The sequence below is a fragment of the Pelobates fuscus genome, chromosome 3 (genome assembly GCF_036172605.1).
Source record: "Pelobates fuscus isolate aPelFus1 chromosome 3, aPelFus1.pri, whole genome shotgun sequence".
NCBI lineage: Eukaryota > Metazoa > Chordata > Amphibia > Anura > Pelobatidae > Pelobates > Pelobates fuscus.
The window spans coordinates 193,954,207-193,975,461 of record NC_086319.1 but is presented as its reverse complement, the minus strand read 5'-3'; the positions used below and the strand labels follow the sequence as shown (position 1 = coordinate 193,975,461).

At 43.3% G+C, this 21,255-nt stretch overlaps 1 protein-coding gene across 1 annotated transcript in view; it reads right to left on the bottom strand.

Moving 5' to 3' along the window:
- The window catches only part of NMUR2 (neuromedin U receptor 2), a 67,538-nt gene that overhangs the window by 2,874 nt on the left and 43,409 nt on the right, over positions 1-21,255 (bottom strand). Inside the window, exon 3 of the mRNA XM_063445396.1 lies at positions 7,872-7,997. Coding sequence (XP_063301466.1) covers positions 7,872-7,997 — 126 coding nt within the window. The remainder of the gene's footprint in view (positions 1-7,871; positions 7,998-21,255) is intronic.

Below are 21,255 nucleotides of genomic sequence, written 5' to 3'. Positions count from 1 at the left end.
GGGACTTTATAAACATGGAAGAGGATATAAAAAGATATCCAAAGCCTAAAAAAAAAGCCAGTCAGTAGTGTTAAATCAATTAAGAAGTGGAACATTCGGGGATCTCTGGATACCAAGGCAAGGTCAGGTAGACCAAGAAAGATTCCAGCCACAACTGTCAGAAGAATTGTTTGTGATACAAAGAAAAACCCACAGGTAACCTCAGGAGAAATCCAGGCTGCTTTGGAAAAAGACAGTGTGGTTATTTCAAGGAGCATAATATGATGATACTTGAACAAAAATGAGCTGCTATGCCTCACAACTTCTGTAGCCCATGGATCAGCACAGCTAAGAGGAATAGACCTTGACAGAGCCAGGAGGTAGGCATAGAAGCCACAGGAAGTTAGTGACAGCTAGCATGCTGGGTAGAGCGGAGCCATAAGGGGAGCATGTATACCAGCCATTATATGAAGTGGCCATTTTAACTGAACCTAAGCTTGCCTGTCAGTTGTGAAAGCTGCCTGCCCTGGAGGGAGAAGTCAGCAGCATGGAGGCAGCATAGAAGAACAGAGCAGTATTCAGGCAGGAGGCAGCATGGAGGTACAGGAGAGGCTGGAGTGAGCTGCTGCTGCATGCTCACTCCCATCAGCCTCAGACAGAACTCCAAGCAAGCCACCATTCTGGACACAAAGGTTGTGGCAGAAATCGTGACTGGTGGCTGCAGGAGCAGCTGGGGGGCCCCAAGCACGTCTGCTCTCCCCCCCCCCCCCCACGGGCACAACAGCAGCAGGAGGTCGGATGAGGGGTGGAGGAGCAGGTGAGGAGCCCGTCAAGAAGTCGGTGTGGTAGGAGGAGGTCCAGTTCCTGGGAGAGGAGGAGGTCTCAGTGCAGCGCTTCAGCTTCATCTGGCAGGATTTCACTAGGGCAGTGGTGTGACGCCTGCGGCCAGGAATGTCAGGCAGCAAGAAGGAGCAGAGATTAGGACGACAGAACAGAGTGCAGGGAGGAAGGGCTGGTATGGCTATATCAGAACAGACTACCCAGGTTATCTTCTCCCAGAAGGTCGAGGAGTGTTACTCCTACGGGCTTGAGGCGGGACCAGCGCGGAGAGGAGTTGGCATCCACCGGATACTCCAGAGCCTGGGAAGGTGGACGGAAGGACAGCGCAGACGGGGGTTCAGGCGGTGAGTCAATAAACACACCACACTATTTAAATTGCAAAAAACATTTTAAAGTCATGATCAAGGAAAAAAGGGGCCGTCCCCGCGGTGCGGAACGGTGGGGTCACCGGAGGGCGGTCGGGAGGCAGAAGTTAGGCGGTGGTGATGGCATGCCGGGTAAGGGAAGGGGAATACGGTGTACCAGTACCGGGGACATCCGACAGGGCAGGAGAACAGTTAGATGTGTGGCAATATTCCAGGCGCGGCGCAACAAAATGGGCGCGTGTCCTTCGCGGAGGATAAGATTTGAAGGCGGAGGATAAGATTGGATTAAGGGGATTTGTAAAAAAAATTGCCCTATCTTCCGCTCGAGACGTTCTTTGATTTAAAATGGGATGATAGAAAGGAGGCCGGAAAAAAGATAAGGGAAAAGGCGGAAGTATCGCAAGATACTGAAGACTTTGGGAATTGGCTTGGGGCTCTTGTATCCTAGTAGGCGTAATCGGGGTAAGGTTCCCGGTTCCTAATGATGGTGAAGGAAATGCGCTCTTTCTGGGGGCTGCCCCTAGGAGGTGCGATGCTGGCCGGACAGAAGAAAGGTCAATGCAACTGGAGACCGTCGGGTAGGCTTGGATACGGATGTTCCGGAGGCGATGGGAGTCACGGTGTCAACTGGCGCGGCAATAAAGGAAAACCTAAGGCAGGAGGGGTACTCGCCGGGACTTCAGCCCCGCGTTTGCGGCTCGGAGCAGCACCGGTGACGATCAGTGTGTTGCTGCCGTGGCTAAGGCAGTAAGCCTCCCATGAAGGCGGTAGTTTTATGGCTGGGATTGTTGGGGGGGGGGGGTTCGCTATTCCATTCAAAGTCGAGGGACCAGGAAAAGTGGTTGGCGAATATCAAGTCCGTGGGGAAACATCTGGGATTGGTTCGCGAGTGGTCACGCGAGAAAGCCCAATTGGGGGGATAGCGGGTCCGTTACATCCCCGCCATTAGCGGATCTGTGGGTGTCTCCGTGGGGGGTGGTTCCCTAGAAAGGGGTGGACAAATTCCATCTGATACAAAACGTATTGCACCCGAAAGGGGCATCGGTAAATGAGGACATCGACGCGGACCTGTTCTGTATCTTCGGCATCATTCGGCCTTTCCGTTGATTTGGTTCGGGGGAGCGGGACGCGTTCGATTATTGGCGACCCTTCCATCTTTTGGGTTGCATGTTTGCAGGTGCCTATTGGTAACCTCTGCTTGCCAAGGGGCAGTTCCTACTTCGGGAAGTTGGTTCCGTCTGGGAGTGGGTGGTGAAAGAGGAAACAGGAAGGGTTTTGTAACGGACCATTTTGCTCACCAGAGGTTAAAAACCGTTTAGGCGATATTCCAGATGCACAGGCAGCAACTGTAAGCACCAATCTCCTGAACTGCAAACTCTACGAATCCTGGAAACAGCCGAACAGGAAAACCATGCAAAGGGGTTACACTCCTGGCAGTCAGCATACAATCCAATTCCACCAATAACGAGACGACACTTCGTTTTGAGGGTTAAGCAGAATCTGACTGTCCTGGCACATACAGTCTCTTTTATTCCCAATCCACAACCACAGTACAGCCCACAGGGTATTACAGAACAACCAATCAATCCGTACAATACACACAGACACTCCCACACAAAATCCTCCCCTCTGCCTGTGATATGATTACTGAACACAATGGGTAATCTCATTATCACAGGCAGAGGAATACAGTTTTTTCACAATATTTATAACTTCTAAAATATACATGTCACAAACATAAAACATGCATTTTCATAAGCAGCATACTATAAATACAAAATCAAAATCATCCAAATTGGTCCATTGGTTCAAAAGATAGCTTGAAGTCCTTTGTGACCAAATGAAGCATGGCTTTTCTGCCCAAAACCAGTTCCACAGAGTCTTCTATCCTGGAGATAATTGAGAAGTAATCCAATTATCTCCAAGGACAGAGGCAAAACTCCATTAGCCACATGGCAGACGAAGGACAATAAAAGACATAAAAATACAATAAAATACACAAGGTTACATTTATTACATAAAATACAGACATTCTACCTATCCCCAGATAGCTTAGATCTGAGCGCACATATTTACCGGTTGGCGCTCAGATCACATACATACAGTTCAATCGCCATGGAGCCAAGTGTTTCATACAGTCTTTCAGTATACGGCTGGGCTCCATGGCATAGCTATCTGGGGTAGCATGGTTTTAACAGTCCGCCGAAAGACACAAACCAGCCTTTCTGCAGGGAAAAAGAACAGGGGCCATAGTCTAAAGGCAAGAGGCGGGCAAGCAGCCCCCTCCAAGGACACGTGGCGAGGTCGATTTCACCACAGGTTTCTTTAGTACATTATCTGTAAGATAGCTTGCTGTGTGGGCTCGGCTGGGCCGGGCCGTTGTGGACATACTTTACAGTCGCGGGAATCCTACCGCACGCCTTTGCTTGGGCTGGAACTTGTTTAGGTGGTAGGAGAGTGTCGATTGCCTGGGGATCAGTTGACTGCACTTCGAAAGTTCAAGGTGAAGGTTCGCAGATCCAAGAAGGTCACGCTGAGAAATCACAGTTTTTCATAAGGCAGTTTCAAGTTCGCATGTCGGGTTAGTCGCGAGGAATGGGTCTGTAGCCGTTTCATGGCAAAGGCTACTTGTGGAGCCTTTGCGGGTGGTATCGAGTTGTTCACGGATGCCTCTGGGAACATGGATTCTGGGGCATACCTGGAAGGCAGGTGGTGCGCGGAGCGGTGGCGGGAGGCATGAAAGGTAAGTCCTCTTATTCGAAGTTGGCATCTTTTGAGTTATTTCCATTGGGAGTGGCCGTGGCTCTAAAAGGTAAAGGATTAAGAGACGAAAAGTCGTAATTCACGGACAATACGGCGGGGTTCATGCGGTTTACCATCCAGCCGGGTCCTCAGTTCAGGAGGTACGCCGATGGCGGCGATTTGTATCACTGTGTAGGTCGTTTAATATCGGGTGCAGGCACGCCACGTGCCTGGTTGGCGGAAGGTAGGGGCTGGTTACTTGGCTTGCGCACAAGGGGACAAGCTGCGAATGGCGGCCCCAGGGGGCAAGGGAGGAGGGACAGGCCGGTCTGGAGGAAATGTGGCAGCTCGAGACGCCATGCTTGGAGGATCAATATGGAATCCTATGGCACCGGGCACGGTGACTGCCTATGTGAAGGTTTGGGATATGTGGGATGAGGTAGTTGGTTTCACTGGGGGGTCCCAGTCAAAGGAGGGGCGAAGGGATACCTTGCTGTGGTTCCTAAGCCACTTGTTCGTTCCATCGGCAATGGACAGGAGCATGGCGGCATTGGCGTTAGGGTTCAAACTGACCGATTGGGAGGAAGTGATGGAACGTTGTCACATCCGTCAGGCATTTCGGGTCTCATGGAGAGGTATGAAATATGTCGGTGCCGGGCGGCTGGTTTCCTTGAGTAACGCAACGCCTGGTGGTGCGTTACTCTACTTTTGCGGTGAGTTTGTTTGCGGTGGCCTTCTCGGGGGCTTGGGGCAATTCGATTGGGGAGCTGGTGAGTGCCTTTTGGGTGGGTGTTGGGGGGTTCTACACTCAGTTGTCGAACCTCAGTCGGTTAAGGTAACGATTCGGTAGGGTTGTACAAAAACGGATGTGTCTGGTAAAGGAGATTTGGTAAAGCTATATTCCATGCAAGGGTCAGGCGTACGCCCGGCGTCAAGCGCATCCATCATGCTACTTGGTGCTTTGCCCGGACATCCCAGGTGGCTAACTGGTAAAAGGGGACGGATCGGCGCTGTCACATTTCAATTCCTGCAGGAGTTTGTTTGGAGGGTTTTGACAATGTTGGGTTTGGATCCCGGGCACTTTGGGGCCCATTCTTCCCGGATAATGGCGGCGACAGAGGCGTCCTGCCTGGTTTTAAGTGAGGACCTGGGGAAACGTTTAGGCAGGTGGGAGTCAGTACGGTTTAAGCCCTGTTTACGGCCGGTCTATTTGGTTTAATGACTATGGACGTATGGGTTTGTGTTTGGGGCTATGCCTTGTCGCTAATTACTTTCGTTTCAGGTTTGGTGACATGGTTGGTGGGCCACTCTTACATCTAAGGGGCGCAGAAGGAAGCCACGGTTCGGGTCAAGCGCAACTGGGCTTTCCTTTGGAATTGGTGGAGCTGGAGTGGTTTTGGTTTTCAGGGATTTTGGTGGCAAGGCATTAGTGGAGAAAATTTCCCAGAAGGTAACAAGGGGTACTATCTAGGACATTCTGGTAATCCGCGAGGGCGGGAAGGATATCGGCATGGTCCCGGAAAAGGAATTGATCAGGTGGAGGCAGAGGGAGGTGGACCGGCTATGGGAGCTGGCCACAGATGTGGTGGTGGTTCCTCGGTGTCGAGGAGGAATTTATAAAAAATTGATGGTGGTATTTATCAGATGTGGGGGCGGTGTAACAGTGAGACACAACAAATTGGGAGGCAAGCTCCCTGGGTACTCAAGGGGGGATGGGGTACATTTTCGGATGTAAGGTGTGATCTGTTTAAATTGAGCTTGGGGGTCGCTCAGGAGCTTTAGGTGTCAAGTCCTGAGCTGTGGCGGGGAATGGCCTGGTTAAATCGGAGGGTAGATGGAGGAGAAAGTGGGCATCCTTAGGTTTAGTGTGGATTTGGCAGTGTTGCACGTGGTTGGTAGGTGCGAGCCCGTCGGTGGCTCCGAACTTGGGGGTGTGGTGGTGTCTTGGTTCACCCTATACTGGAACTGGTGGGTAGCGGTGTCTTGGTACACCCCTACAATGGATATGGTGGGTAGCGGTGTCTTGGTACACCCCTACAATCGATATGGTGGGTAGCGGTGTCTAGGTACACGCCTACAATTTAACCTGGTGGAAATGTGGTCATATTGGCGGCCAGTTTCTGTATTAACATGTTATTTAGATTGTTATCTATTGTTATTATTGTGGGGTCATTGCTAGGGGTATGTTATGTATATGGGGTGATGTTAACTTTAATAAGATTTGTTGGCAATGACCCCATTTGTTATTCCTTAATTATTTTATTAATAATTTAATAAAGCTGTGGACTAATTATTTCCAACAGTATAACCTGTGTCGTGCGCATATGCCGGCAAATCCGATTGTGCGCCTGTCATGGCACACTGTAATTTGGAGTGACAAGACCAAAATTTATGGTCACAGCTATAAGAGCTGTGTTTGGAGAGGGATCAACAAGGCCTGTTGTAAAAATAATACCATCCCCACTGTGAAGCATGGTGGTGACTCACTGATGTTTTGTGGGTGTGGGAGCTCTAAAGGCACGGGGAATCTTTTGAAAATGTATGGCAAGATCAATGCAGCATGTTGTCAGAAAATACTGGCAGACAATTTGCATTCTTGTGCATGAAGGCTGCACATGGGACACTCATGGATTTTCCAGCATGACAATGACCTTAAGCACAAGGCCAAGTTAACCCTCCCATGGTTACAGCAGAAAAGGGTGAAGGTTCTGGAGTGATCATCACGGTTTCCTGAACTTTGCAGACTTTTAAACAGGGGTAATTTCATGGTTTCTTTGTTGCCATGTTTTGTTTTATGATTGTGCCATTCTGTTATAACCTATAGTTGAATATGAATCCCATAAGAAATAAAAAAAAATGTGTTTTGCCTGCTCACTCATGTTTTCTTTAAAAATGGTACATATATTACCAATTTTTCAAGGATATGCACACTTTTGAACACAACTGTAGATATATACAAACACAAGAAGATTTTATAGCTATATATTCTACTAAAATAAGGTAATCATATTTTGTGCTTTTATTGTGTTACAAGTATAAAGCCAGAATTATTTAACTTAAGGAATTATATCCAAAGCCATATACATGATAAAACTCCTCTTTACTTTCAAATATCATAGATAAATGAAGAAGGTGATACATTTTAGCCACAGTTCAGAAATGTTCCACATCTATGCCCTTTTTTTGTAGTTGGCAGCCAAGTGCCAGCAGGTGTTAAAGCATTTCTTGTTAAAAGGAATACCCTGTTATTTAACAGATCCACGATATTTAATCAAGACACGCTTCAGATCAACACACCAGAGGATTTATTGCAACTAAACCAATCTGAGCAGCAGCCAAGATTGTCTAACAGAATTCTATGCTTGTTCTTTTACACAGCCTACATTTGACAAACCCTGATGCAAAGCAGAAATATATATTTAGAATAACAGGTATGTCAAATAAAATTATGTATATAATTGTATTAAACATATTGCTAATATTTAATAAAAACACAGCTAACTATAGTAACCATATTGCCTGATAATATAAAGTTGTAATAGAGTAAAATTAAACATATATTTTCAAATGTAGAAAACTGGCTAAATCAGAATTTATAGTTAATGACTATATTATTGGATTGCCAAGGACACAAGACGGACAAATGATGTGTGATGGGTTACTCTGAAAAATGTGAAAGTGAAGAGGAGTGAGTGATAGTATTGAGCTCCTGAGTCAATGAGGCATTGGTAGGTCATTTTACATAGTTTGCTACAATTTGTGAGTTAAGAGGCTAATTGTATATGAGTGGGAGTTATGGTCGAATGATAAAGCAGAAAAAACAGATTAAAGAAAACTGGAAAGAAAAATGGGTTAAATAATAAGGATAGAGGAAATGCATACCCGTTTACATGCATGCATTGGTGAATGGTATACCATTCTATCTAGGAATATATTAAAAATTACCTGATACCAAATGGATGAGGTTAAAGACATTGGCCAGTGATTCCGTCCAGTCAACCACAAAGCTAAAGAATAGTCTATCCACATGGAAAGGAGCCCAACAAATGCCAAACACCATCACCAAAACAACTATAAAGGAAAAATAAAATGTGAGGCTAATATGGGAAAGTACATCTATTTATCATATTGTCTATTCATTTGTTTTAAATGTCAGAAACTGTATACTCTCTTCTTAAAAAATACAGAATATTTTCTGCACCTGATAAATATGATGACATCACTGATGTTTGTTATCCTTTGTTTTAACTGTTTTTTATAAAATACATTATAATTCATATAGTACAATAATACTTTTAAAGCTATTTTGGAACAGAATTTGCCGTCTCTGACATGATCTTGGGTATCAAGCTACCGTCCTCTTTGCTTAAGGAACACTATAGTCATCTAAATTACTTTAGCTAAATAAAGCAGTTTTAGTGTATAGATAATTCCCCTGCAATTTCACTGCTCAATTCACTGTCATTTAGGAGTTAAATCACTTTGTTTCTGTTTATGCAGCCCTAGCCACACCTCCCCTGGCTATGATTGACAGAGCCTGCATGGAAAAAAAAACTGCTTTCACTTTCAAATAGATGTAATTTACCTTAAATAGTTGTATCGCAATCTCTAAATTGAACTTTAATCACATACAGGAGGCTCTTGCAGGGTCTAGCAAGCTATTAACATAGCAGGGGATAAGAAAATCTAAATTAAACAGAACTTGCAATAAAGAAAGCCTAAATAGGTCTCTCTTTACAGGAAGTGTTTATGGAAGGCTGTGCAAGTCACATGCAGGGAGGTGTGACTAGGGTTCATAAACAAAGGGATTTAACTCCTAAATGGCAGAGGATTGAGCAGTGAGGCTGCAGGGGCATGTTCTATACACCAAAACTGCTTCATTAAGTTGTTCAGGTGACTATAGTGTCCCTTTAGTATTACCAGATGTGGTCTGGGTCAGAAATATAAAGGAGGAAAGAATAGATGTTAATAAAAATATATATACTTTAATGTAATCATTACTCATACATGTGCTTGTTGTCACATTTTACAAAATTCCAAATCATATTCCAGTTGCAGATTTATGAAACATATACAGGGTTTTTCACTAAATTGAGAGAGTAGCTGAACTGAAAGCATAGCTGAGTTAGAGAAATATTCCATTTTAGCTTTATTGACCTTAAATTTGAATTTTATTAAGACACGGAGGCTCCTATTATGCTGCACTCTTTCTTTATTTCCCTCAGCAGCAAAGAAAAAAATGTAACATTCAAACGGTATGATAACAATAAATTGCATGAGAGGTATATCGTTCTAGTGACAGGAACAGCCAATCAACTTCCGCTCTCCACCATAATAGGTGATGATGCGTAATCTACTTCCTCTCTTTCTTTGCTGCTCCCTCAGTTAAGTAACACCAGGTCCCCCGGTTCTCTTAACTGTGGCATCTTTTAAATCTCTTGAACCTTTTAGAATTGTATTATCTGTTTTTAATATTTGGTAGTATAGTTGATGTATTTTAAATTATACTATTACTTATTTCTTACAGTGTTTACACATTTGTTTATTCTTGGTACATTTTGCTTGTATATTTATTGACTTAAATTGATTTATTACATTTTATTTAGCTATTTGTATATGTAATTGCTTGTGTTTTCTGTCATTGCTTATGTTTTCTGGAGCTCCCTGAGCCCAGTTTTATAAATAGGGATCAGGGACGTCTTCAGGGATTTCTGTTCCTTGTTCGGCGCTTTTGCAAATTTTTTTTGTGTGCCTTTTACTGTTACAACCGTCATTCACTAGATTCGAACTTGCGCATGCATGTTTCGTTCAGTTATGGCGTTCAGTTTTTTTTTCCCGTGAACGCAGTGTTCGGGAGTTTGTTCTCGCGAACGCACATAGTGCCTTATACATACGGCTATTTTGTTTTTTTGCCTCAAATGCTCCCATAGACTTGCGTTCGTTTCCACGAACACTGTTCATGTGTCTTGCTGTTCGCGGCAACATTTATTTGCGGCAACCATTTTCTTGATTTTTTACCACGTTTTGATGCTAGTACTGCCCCCAATGGTTGGAACTCGGAGTTGGGGTTTAGTTTTAGTGGCGGTTGGACAGCTTTGGTGTTTGTGAAACATATTTCGATTGTGAGTACACTCCTGTGAGTACACTTTCACTTAATTAACCCTTTCTAGGTTTTCTATTTACTATAGTCATCAGTTTTGATTTGAAAATGCAGTCTAGCAAAGATGCCTCAGCATCCTCTGGGTCTACTGCGCCCATTCAGGTTGCTTTTGATACATTCCCAGGTACATCTGGAGATGGAGCGGAATTCACCGCTGACTTTTATGCTCCTGCTGAAATGGAGGCTTTGATTGACAACTGAATGTCAAAAGCCATGACTGAAGCCCTAATGTCAGCTATGGGAGTTATGTCTGACTCCCTGTCACAGACATTTGCTGCGCCATCCACGGTCAGCAGAATGGTCTCACTCAGACCACGTAGCCAGAGATATAGCATCTCCAGTACACAAGCCTTTGGATAAGGTGACCAGAAATAAATTGAGGCCAGAATGACAACTCCCAAGGTCCCAGAGTACGCTTGCAGAACACCTGCAGTTAATCCAAAAATAATACAATTTCTGGGAAAGACTGGTTTAAAACCCAATAAGAGTCTATATTTTTTTTACGGAACTGCCAGGATAAGGTCCTGGATATCTTGGGCCCTTCAGCCAAGATTTTCGAAGTTGGATTCAAAGAGTACGTTTCCTAATTGGCATTGCCATTACAGCGATGGCCACAGAGCATCGGAAATCTATAGTTTTAAAAATTTTACCTAAATTTGCCCAATATAGCTCTGAACGAGCTGGGCGCTCAAGCCAATGGTCTCCTATTTGGAGACAATTTTGTCAAATAACTCGATTCTTTTGTACACACATTCACTGCCTTAGATAAAGTGCAATCAAGTATGTGCAAAGTATTTAACCCTAGGGATTTTGGTGGAGCCGGAAGAGCCAGGAGCTGTCTGTCCGTCCGTATTACCAGAAGTTATTTTAGGCAGAACTAAGGCTCCTATACAGGGTGGGCCAGTTTCCTGGAACACCGGAATCCACCTGCCTTCTTTCCACAACATGTTCAACCCTGAGTTGCCTGTGGACCATTCAGGATGATGACCTTATGGTAAGTCCTCTCAATCTACATTCTTCCCTATTGGTAGTGGGGGGCAGACCAATGTGAAAGGTTATATCATAGATTTACTATCTCTGCCAGTGAAATACTCCCCACCAAGGGGAATAGTTTTTTCACGACAAGATGCAGACCTTGTCACCAAGGAAATATTGGATCTGATGAGCAAACAAGCCATCATAGAAATTCCAATGTCCACTGCAGATTATGGATAAGGAGCAACCTCTTCCTGGTTGCCAAAAATGTGGAGGTGTCCGCCCAGTGATAAACATGAGACAGCTCAACGCTTATATAATCTATCACAATTTCAAGGGGGAAGGGATACATTGTTTGCGAGATTTTCTCCAACCATCAGGTTGGATGGCAAAGTTGGATCTACAAGATGCCTACCTTGCAGTGCCTATAGCATTACAACACCAAGATTTCCTGTAATTCCACAACGCATAGAATTTCTGGGTCTCATCGTTTTACTCTACAGACCCTGCATCTTCCGATGTCAAATCTATCCAATATCAAGAAGGAAATCAGGCGCACACCGGTAGCTCCCCAACTTACTCTCAAACAATTGGCAAGAATTATCAGTCTCCTAGTGGCTTCCATACAAGCCGGGCCCCTTTCACTATCGAGCCCTACAATGCTTACAGACTTTCCATCTAAGGGGAGGGGCATCCTACACAGATATGGTCATTCTGGACTCAGAAACGAAAGACAAGCTTACATGGTGGCTTCTTCACATGGAAGCGTGGAATGGTCGCAAGCTTAAATGGTTGGGGTGAAACAACTATCAGCAAAACTAGTCATGCTTCTCTGTTTATTTTCCTGCAAGAGGGTTTCTGACGTCAGAGCTCTTGATGTTATTGCTCACTCATATTCTCTGGAAGGTGTCCTCTTTGATATATCTCAAAGAACTAAAACTTCCTCAAAGAAAGTTTTGTATCCATCCTTTCCTGACATACCACTCTTATGCCCGGTCGCATGCCTGCAAACATATGAACTTTAGCATTTCTTCACTACGGAACCCATCAAAACACGAACTCTTTGTTTCCTTCCAGAAACCGCATCTGCTAGTCTGTCTACTCCTAACCTGGCTTTGGGTCAAGATGATTATGTTTCTGGCTGGTAAATATTCTCCAAAAAATATTAGAACGGTACATTTCTCAGTATGACTATTGGATAATAAATATAAAAGAAACAAATTAAAACCAATGTGGCTTAGTAGAGAAGTAAAACAAGAGATTAAAAATAAGAAAAGGGCAGTTAAAGCATTTAAATCGGACAAATCAGATGCATCTTATAAAATATATAAGGAAGCCAATAATGCGTGCAAAAATGCAATTAGATTTGCTAAACTTTAAAATGAAAAAATGATAGCTAAAGAGAGCAAAACCAACCCCAAAGCATTTGTAAGTACATAAATTCTAAAAAAGAACAAAAAATTAAAGTGTAGGTACACTGAAAACTGAAACGGGGGTGTTAGTTAATGAAGACCAGGAAAAGTCAGGAATTTTAAATAACTATTTCTCCTCTGTATATATTAAGGACGAACCCATGGCAATAGATGTGCAAATGATTGCTACTAAAAACTTGCAGAATAATTGTAATTGGTTAACTCAAGACAAGGTGCTGCAGCAACTAAAGAAAGTTAATGTAAACAAAGCTCCAGGGACTGACGGTATCCATCCACGAGTACTTAAGGAACTAAGTGTAGAAATAAGTGAACCTCTGTTTTTAATCTTTCAAGATTCTTTTCTTCCAGGAAGTGTTCTGGAGGATTGGAGGAAGGCAGATGTGGTTCCTATATTCAAAAAGGGTTCAAAATCCTTGCCTGGAAATTATAGACCTGTGAGCTTAACTTCTGTGGCTGGGAAAATATTTGAATGGTTATTAAGGAATAATATTCAAGAATTCCTTGAGAAGAACATGGTTATCAGCAAAAATCAGCATGGTTTTATGAAGCCAGGGATGGCGCTACCTTTAAGGCGGACTAGGCAGCCACCTAGGGCGCCCCTTCGGAAGGGGCGCCGCCAGGAGCGCCGGTCCCCCTCATGCTGCAGCCGCCCAAGCGCTCTGTAGAGAGCCTCAGGCGACTACCGCTTTGCCCGAGCTGGTGCGTCAATGAGGGGCGCAACATGAGGAGAGAGGCTGACAGGAGGGACGTGCTCAGTGCTCCCTCCTGTCACTCCCTCACTGTAGCGTGGCCGAGCCCTGTATGGTCCGTGGGTACAGGGAGCATCTGTCTTCTGTACCTGGCCGGACTAACAGGAAGTGCACACTGCGTGTTCACTTACTTTTAGTCCTGCCGGGTACAGGAAACAAAAGCTCCCTGTACCCGCGGACCATACAGAGCTCGGCCACGCTACACCAGAGGTAGGGGAGGGGGGGAGGAAGAAATTGAGAGGGGGGAATTGATGGGGGGAGGAAGAAATTGACAGGGGGGATTGATGGGGAGGAAGAAATTAATGGGGGAGGAAGAAATTGATGGGGGAGAAATTGATGGGGGGGAAAGAAATTGACAGGAGGGGGAAGAAATTGACAGGGGTGGAGAAATTGATGGGGAGAAAGAAATTGACAGGGAGGCGGGAGAAATAAATTGACGGGGGAAAGAAATTGACAGGGGGGAAAGAAATTGACAGGGGGAAGAAATTGATGGGGGAGAAATAAATTGGCAGGGGGAAGAAATTGACAGGGGGGGAGAAATTGACAGTGGGGGGAAGAAATTGACAGGGGGAGAAAGAAATTGACAGGGAGGGGGGAGAAAGAAATTTATGGGGGGAAAGAAATTGACAGGGGGAGAAATTGATGGGGGAGAAAGAAATTGATGGGGGAAAGAAATTGACAGGGGGAGAAATTGATGGGGGAGAAAGAAATTGACGGGGGAGAAATTGATAGGGGGAGAAAGAAATTGACAGGGAGGGGGGGAGAAAAAGTGACGGGGAGAGAAAGAAATTGACAAGGGGAGAGTGACAGGGGAGGGAGGGTGAATGAGAGTGGGGAGGGGGAGCGGAGAAGAGAGTGACAACGGGGAGAAGAGAGTGACAAGGGGGAGAAGAGAGTGACAAGGGAGGGGGGAGAAGAGAGTGACAAGGGGGGCGGGGAGAAGAGAGGGAGGAGCGGGGAGAAGAGAGTGACAAAGTAGAGGGGGAGAGGAGAGTGACAAGGGAGGGGGGAGAAGAGGGGAAGAAGGGGGGGAGAAGAGAGTGACAAGGGAGGGGGGAGAATGAAGTGACAAGGGGGGGAGAGATTGACATCCATCACACACACACACACACACACAATCACACACAATGCACCCCTTACACACAAAGACAAGGCACCCCTTGCACACAGAAAAACTCACAATGCATTACACACACAATGCATTACACACACAGACACACACACACAAGCAATGCAACCCTTACACACAATGCATCCCTTGCACACACAGAAACACACAATGCATTCCTTACACACACTCAATGCACCCCTTACACACACTCAATGCACCCCTTACAGATGCACAAACTGCATCCCGTACATACACAGAAACACACCTTGCAGCCCTTGCATATACAAACACAGATTCACACAATGCATTCCTTACACACATATCAGGGCATCCCCTACACACTCCACCCCCTGTGAACAAACTCATTGGTGGAACATGAAGGTGGACCCTGGGACCCAGACCTTGAGCTGTGTAAAGGGCCCCCAAAAAATGGAGCTGCTTCCCGTTCTCCCAGAACATTGATTTTTGTGACCACAGTTACAAACAGCCTCCAAAGAGCCTGTTCTACACCAGACCAGTGGAGCCAGACTGCAGCTAGAGCCCATCATCATCCTCATCTGGTTGTAAGTAAGCAATCTATTATATTATTCGTGGCACTAATCTCTAATTTACCTCACATTAAAGAAACACTATAGTCACCAGAACCACTGCAGCTTAATGTAGTGGTTCTGGTGTCTATAGCCTGTCCCTGCAGGCCTTTTAATGTACACACGGCGGCACTGCAGCACTAGCGTTAGTTAACACTGGCAGATCATATGGTTGGGGCATTGTGATGTCACATGGGGGGGTGCGGCAAACTTTACTTTTGCCTAGGGCGGCAAAAGTCCTTGCACCGGCCCTGTATGAAGCAAACTAACTTGATTGCGTTCTACGAAGAAGTAAGTAGAAGTATAGATCAGGGTGTTGCAGTGTATGTGATCTATTTGGATTTTGACAAGGCATTTGATACAGTATCACACAATAGATTAGTGTTCAAACTCAAGGAAATCGGTCTAGATGAAAATGCTTGTTCTTAGGTAGAACATTGGCTTAAAAACATTGTACAAAGAGTTTTCATTAATGGTACATTTTCAAGCTGGACAGAGTAGAAAAGTGATGTCCCTCAGGGTTATGTTCTGGGACCCCTTCTATTTAACATGTTTATAAATGATCTTGAAGAATGCATTGGAAATCATGTTTCAGTGTTTGCAGATGACACAAAACTCTGTAAAATAATACAATGTGAGCAAGATATTACTTTGCTGCAGAGGGATTTAGATAGACTGTGGGACTGGGCACTCAAATGGCAGATGAAATTGAATGTTGAAAAATGCAAAGTTATGCACTTCAGCGTAAAGAACACACAAGCAACGTATACCCTTAATGGAAGCGAATTAGGGATAACAACACACAAAAAGGACTTGGGAATTGTTATAGACAACAAACTATGCAACAATGTGCAATTTCAGTCAGCAGTGGCCAAGGCCAGTAAGGTATTGTCATGCATGAAAAAGGGCATTTATTCTCGGGACGAAAGTTAGAAATAACTGGTAAGACCACATATTGAATATGCTGTGCAATTTTGGGCACCTGTTCTAAAGAAGGATATTATGGCACTAGAAAAAGTGCAGAGGCTGGCTACAAAATTAATAAAAGGAATGGAACATATCAGCTATGAAGAAAGGTTAACAAATTTAAACCTATATAGTTTAGAAAAACGTCGCCTGAGAGGGATTATGATAACATTATACAAATATATTCGGGGCCAATACAAACCATTGTGTGGAAATCTATTCACAAACTGGACTTTACATAGGACACGAGGTCATGCGTTTAGACTGAAAGAAAGAAGATTTCGTCTAAGGCAAAGGAAAGGTTTTTTTTACTGTAAGAACAATAAGGATGTGAAATTCTCTGCCTGAAGAAGTGGTTTTATCAGAGTCCATACGGATGTTCAAACGGCTACTAGATGCATACTTGCAAAAAACAGAATATTCAAGGAGATAATCTTTCAATGTAGGGTGATAACTGCTTGACCCAAGGATAAATCTCAAAAATCGTATTAACAGATAGGGAGAGAGAAGAAGGTGTTCCATTTATCTGTCAATATGCAGGTAGTCATAATGGTAAAATAAGGAGCATCATTAATAAAAATTGGCACTTTCTGCTAAAAGATCCTCTGTTACATGGTATTCTGCCCACCCAACCTAGAATTGTACATAGGGGTGTCCCAAATATGAAAAGTATTTTAACTTTTAAATCAAATAAGGGAGACAGTAAGGAGTTAGGGTCCATGGACAAATTTATGGGACTAAAGAATGTTTTTTATAAGTGTGGGATGTGCAATGTGTGCAGAACCACGGGGTCTCGGAAGGCATTTAGGGGCCATTTCACTACACAAATTAAGTCTTATAAGATAAAGGAATGTATTACTTGTCACACAAGTAATGTGATTTATATGCTTACATTCCCCTGTGGATTGAGATACATAGGACGTACCACACGCAAATTGCACACTAGAATAGGGGAGCATGTATACAATATTCGTAGAGGCTTTGTACTACATCAGGTTTCCCTGCACTTTAAAGAACACCACAATAGTGATCCCTCTGGTTTATTATTTTTGGGCATTCAAAAAGCACTTTATAATTGGAGAGGTGAAGATCACACTAGGAAATTGGGCCAAATGGAAATTAAATGGATTAATGAACTCAATACCCTCATTCCATTTGGCCTTAATAATGATTTCGAATTGTATCACTTTTTATGAATTACTACCTTTTTTATTGGGTTTTGTGTCATTTTTTATGAATTACTCCCTTTTTTAATTGCTTTTGTTGGGATTTTAAATTTTAACTTGATGAGCTCTCTGTTTAAGGGTATTTTTTATGTGTTTTTTAAAAAATAAATATGAAGATGTATTACGCAAACATTGGTTACAATGATTATAACAGTGTTTAATTAATGGCATCTTCTATTTTGCTAATGTAACTTGTATCTGGGACTGTAGGTTAAATGTCTATGTAGTGACCGCTCATCGGACTTTCATGTGTAGCGGCACTTATGCAAATGAGGTTGTCTGCACTCATCCAATAGAGTGCAAGAGGATTGCTTCAAATAGTGGACTTGCAAGGGACTGGAGTATCACTGACTGACGTCCTGAGGAAGCTTTGCGGCGAAACGCGCAGAAGACGCAGTGACGTAACCACGTGGCTTACGTATTGACGCAAAAGTGGGCGGAGCAACTTAAGCACCCGGAAGACCCCAAGCCGACGCTCAAAGTCACTGTGCAATTACCTATCCGTGGAGGATGTGTGGAAGCCGGCTGCTGTGTTAATCGAGCCCGGGCAGGGGCAACATTAAGCGTTTGTGAGTAGCAGCTGGGACTGCATATACTCACTTTTTTAATCTTGCAAGAGGCTATTTTTCTGTTATTACTGTTATGTCTAGGACTCTAACCCTTTGATGTGGATAGGAGTGTTTTATGTCTAGTATGTATAAATGTATTTAAGTGTTACTGTGCTTCACTATTATATGTTTTCTATTTCCATACATATCTGAGTTGAAGCAATCTCAAGATCTTTCTGAGAGTTTGGAACTGATTTTGCACTCCACCTGCATAAGTATATTGCCAAGGATAAATCTGACTGCCATTCTGGGGTTAAGAAGGAATTTTTTTCCTACCTTGTTGCAAAATTGGAAGTGCTTCAAACTGTTTTTTTTTGCCTTTTTTTGGATCAACAGCAAAAAATAAATGTGAGGAAGGCTGAACTTGATGGACACAAGTCTCTTTCAATACACTTTGAAAATTTTCCCAAGGAGTGCTCCATTTATTTACTTTCTATACATATATATATATCTTTTTATTTAAAGGGACTCTCCAGTGCCAGGAAAACAAACCGTTTTCCTGGCACTGCAGGTTTCCTTTCCCTCCCACCCCCCATCCCAAGTTGCTAAAATGATTAAAACCCCTTTACTGACTTACCTGTATCCAGCGCCAATGTCCCTCGGCGCTGGTTCCGGGTCCGCCCATGCACGCGCATTAGACCTCCTCACAAGAAAGCATTGAAAAATGCTTTCAATGCTTTCCTATGGGGATTTCAGCGACGCTGGAGGACGTCCAGTGACACTATAGCACACAAAATGTGTGCTATTAACTCGGAAGTGCCCTCTAGTGGCTGTCTGGTAGACAGCCACTAGAGGAGGAGTTAACCCTGTAAGGTAAATATTGCAATTTATGAAAACTGCAATATTTACAGTTGCAGGGTTAAGGGTTGTGGGAGTTGGCACTCAGACCACTCCAATGGGCAGAAGTGGTCTGGGTGCCTGGAGTGTCCCTTTACTATTTAGACTATAGCTTTATACCCCTTTATGGGATGTTTTAACGTTTAGAAATAAAGGTTATATTTTAGAGTGCTCTCATGACATTAGATTTATTTTGATTGTACAATTATAGGGCCCAAACCCCTTTGATGAATTGGTGAAGCTATTTTCTCACTTGTTGTTAATTGTGGTGGACAAGATAGATCTCTTTTTCCTATAATTAATGTGGCAGAACAGACTTTGCCACGTGTTCTTGGAGGTGGCTGCTTGCCCGCCTCCTACCTTCTGACTATGGCCCTGGGATATATGGCATTTGAAAACACGATTTGTGCACTGTGACAAACCTGGAGATTGTGCACAAATATGACTATTGTCCATATTTTTTATGATTCCCTTCGTTTGTTGCACTGTTCCCCATGTGTTTCATCTGATGGTTCGGCTGGATAGACTACCAGACAAACTGTGGAGTTACTGGGTGGCCCCCATTTCATGTATCAGAGGCACATGGTGAGAACAATGGATGAAGCACATGGTGAGAACAATGTATGGCGGCCATTTTAACTGAAAGACACTGTTTTGACTTTTCTACACGGTCATCTCGCCGGAATTTGGTGCACAAAGACATCGTTCAGTAGTTTTAAACTACAGAACAGGGGACACATTTAACAGTAATTATTTTTTACATAGCCTGTATATGTTCTGCGGAATCTGCATTAAACCGTATCTTCCAAACTACTGAACGGATCTGGGTGAATTTTGGATATGTGGTTCACCCAGATCCCCCGTTTCCGAGGATATATTTATATTTTTATATTTTATATTGTAGGGTTATTGCATGTTTTGGGGTCCCTGTGATATGTTTTATAATACTGTATTTTCCTGCCTATGATAATTAAGTTAGTCTATTGTGTTCAGATAATTGTATCACAGGCAGAGGGGAGAATTTCTGATGTAATGAATGGGAGTGTTAGCTGTGTTGTAATGTGTTAATTGGTTGTTCTTCAAAACCCTGTGGGCAGTACTATGTTTGTAGAATGTGAATAAAAGAGGTTGTATGTGCCAGTACAGTCACTTCTTCACCCTCAACATGTAGTCTTGTCTCGTGATTGGAGGGGACAGCTATACTCGCACTGGGGATTGCTATGCTCTTCATACTCCCCTGAGCTTTAATCACTGTTCCTGATACGCTCTCCTGGAGGAGAGGTCTTCCCCACACGGTCTTGGAGGACAGAAGCTGATCCACGGTGGACAGAAGACGGCGAGACTCCAGTTAAGCTACAGCTGTTGTGGAGTCTGCGGTGGTTGTGGTGTCCAGTGCGGTGCTTGTGGTCCTCGGCGCAAGCTAGGAAGCATCCATCAACGGAAGGTACTCGGTCGGAGTACGGGGAGTTCCGTTACAATTAATATCGTACATTTATACTTGATGGCAGATAGTATGATTTATGCATTCATCCAGTTTTATACTCAGATATTATCATATTTCTCCTCTCTCTTACAGCTTCATTTGACATTGCACCTTTACTGGCATCCTCTTCGTGTTGGTGTTCCCCTGTTCTGTGACATGTTTGTCCTTGTTCGGGATCGCAAGAAAGAGGAAGTAGATTACGCATCTTCGCTTATTATGCTGGAGAGCGGAAGCTGATTGTCTGTTCGTGTCGCTAGGAAGATATACCTCTCATGCTATTTATTGTTATCATACCGTTTGAATGTTATATTTTTTCTTTGCTGCTGAGAGAAATAAGGAAAGAGTGCAACATAATACTCGCCTCTGTCGTTAATAAATTCATGACTTTACGTCATATTAATAGTAAAATATGTGAATTGCATTGTCAATTAACTTTTAATTCTTACTTTAATGAATAACCCTGATTGTACAAAAATGAAAAAGAAAACATTTTTTAGAATGTATTGTTTCTGTAATCCAAATTTAATCTTACTAGCAATGTAGCAGTGTAATGTTTTATTTTTTTCATAAGAGAATATTACTGTGTTTCATTTGGTTGTGGAAAATATCATTGTTATAATTTTTTTTTGCAAAATGCAGCATAATAAGAATTGTCAATCAGCCTCTGCTTGCCCCTTTTGCCCTTTCCTATCACCAATCCCTCACTATTCCTTATGGAAAAGGGCATATTCCTGCCTATAACACCTCCATGCTGTGCAATAGAAGATCTATAGAGGACCCAAAATTGTGTATGTAGGTTTTCATTTACACAATTTAGCCCTTAAAGCCTCTCTCACCTTTATTTACACTTTATAAATTATTACAGGTCTGCAGAAGAACACATTTTTTTGCCAAAAATGAATTCCTCTTATTTAATATTCGCAAACGTGCTGAAAATCACAGCACCCCCCTCAAACAGTAAAGGACGCCTCAATCGGTCATACCATTCCTTGCAATCAGGGAAAGGAAAGGAGTGATTACATCTTCCCATTTTACTTTTAACATTATATTTGTATAACAGAGGTTGATCAAAAAAATTGCCTTCTGCACAGCATAAAAATTGGGTTTAAACTAATCAATTAGTTCCGAATTTTGTTTTTTTAATTAAGTCAACTGAATGTAGTCAATGCAGTATTTTGGCTCAAATGAATTTCA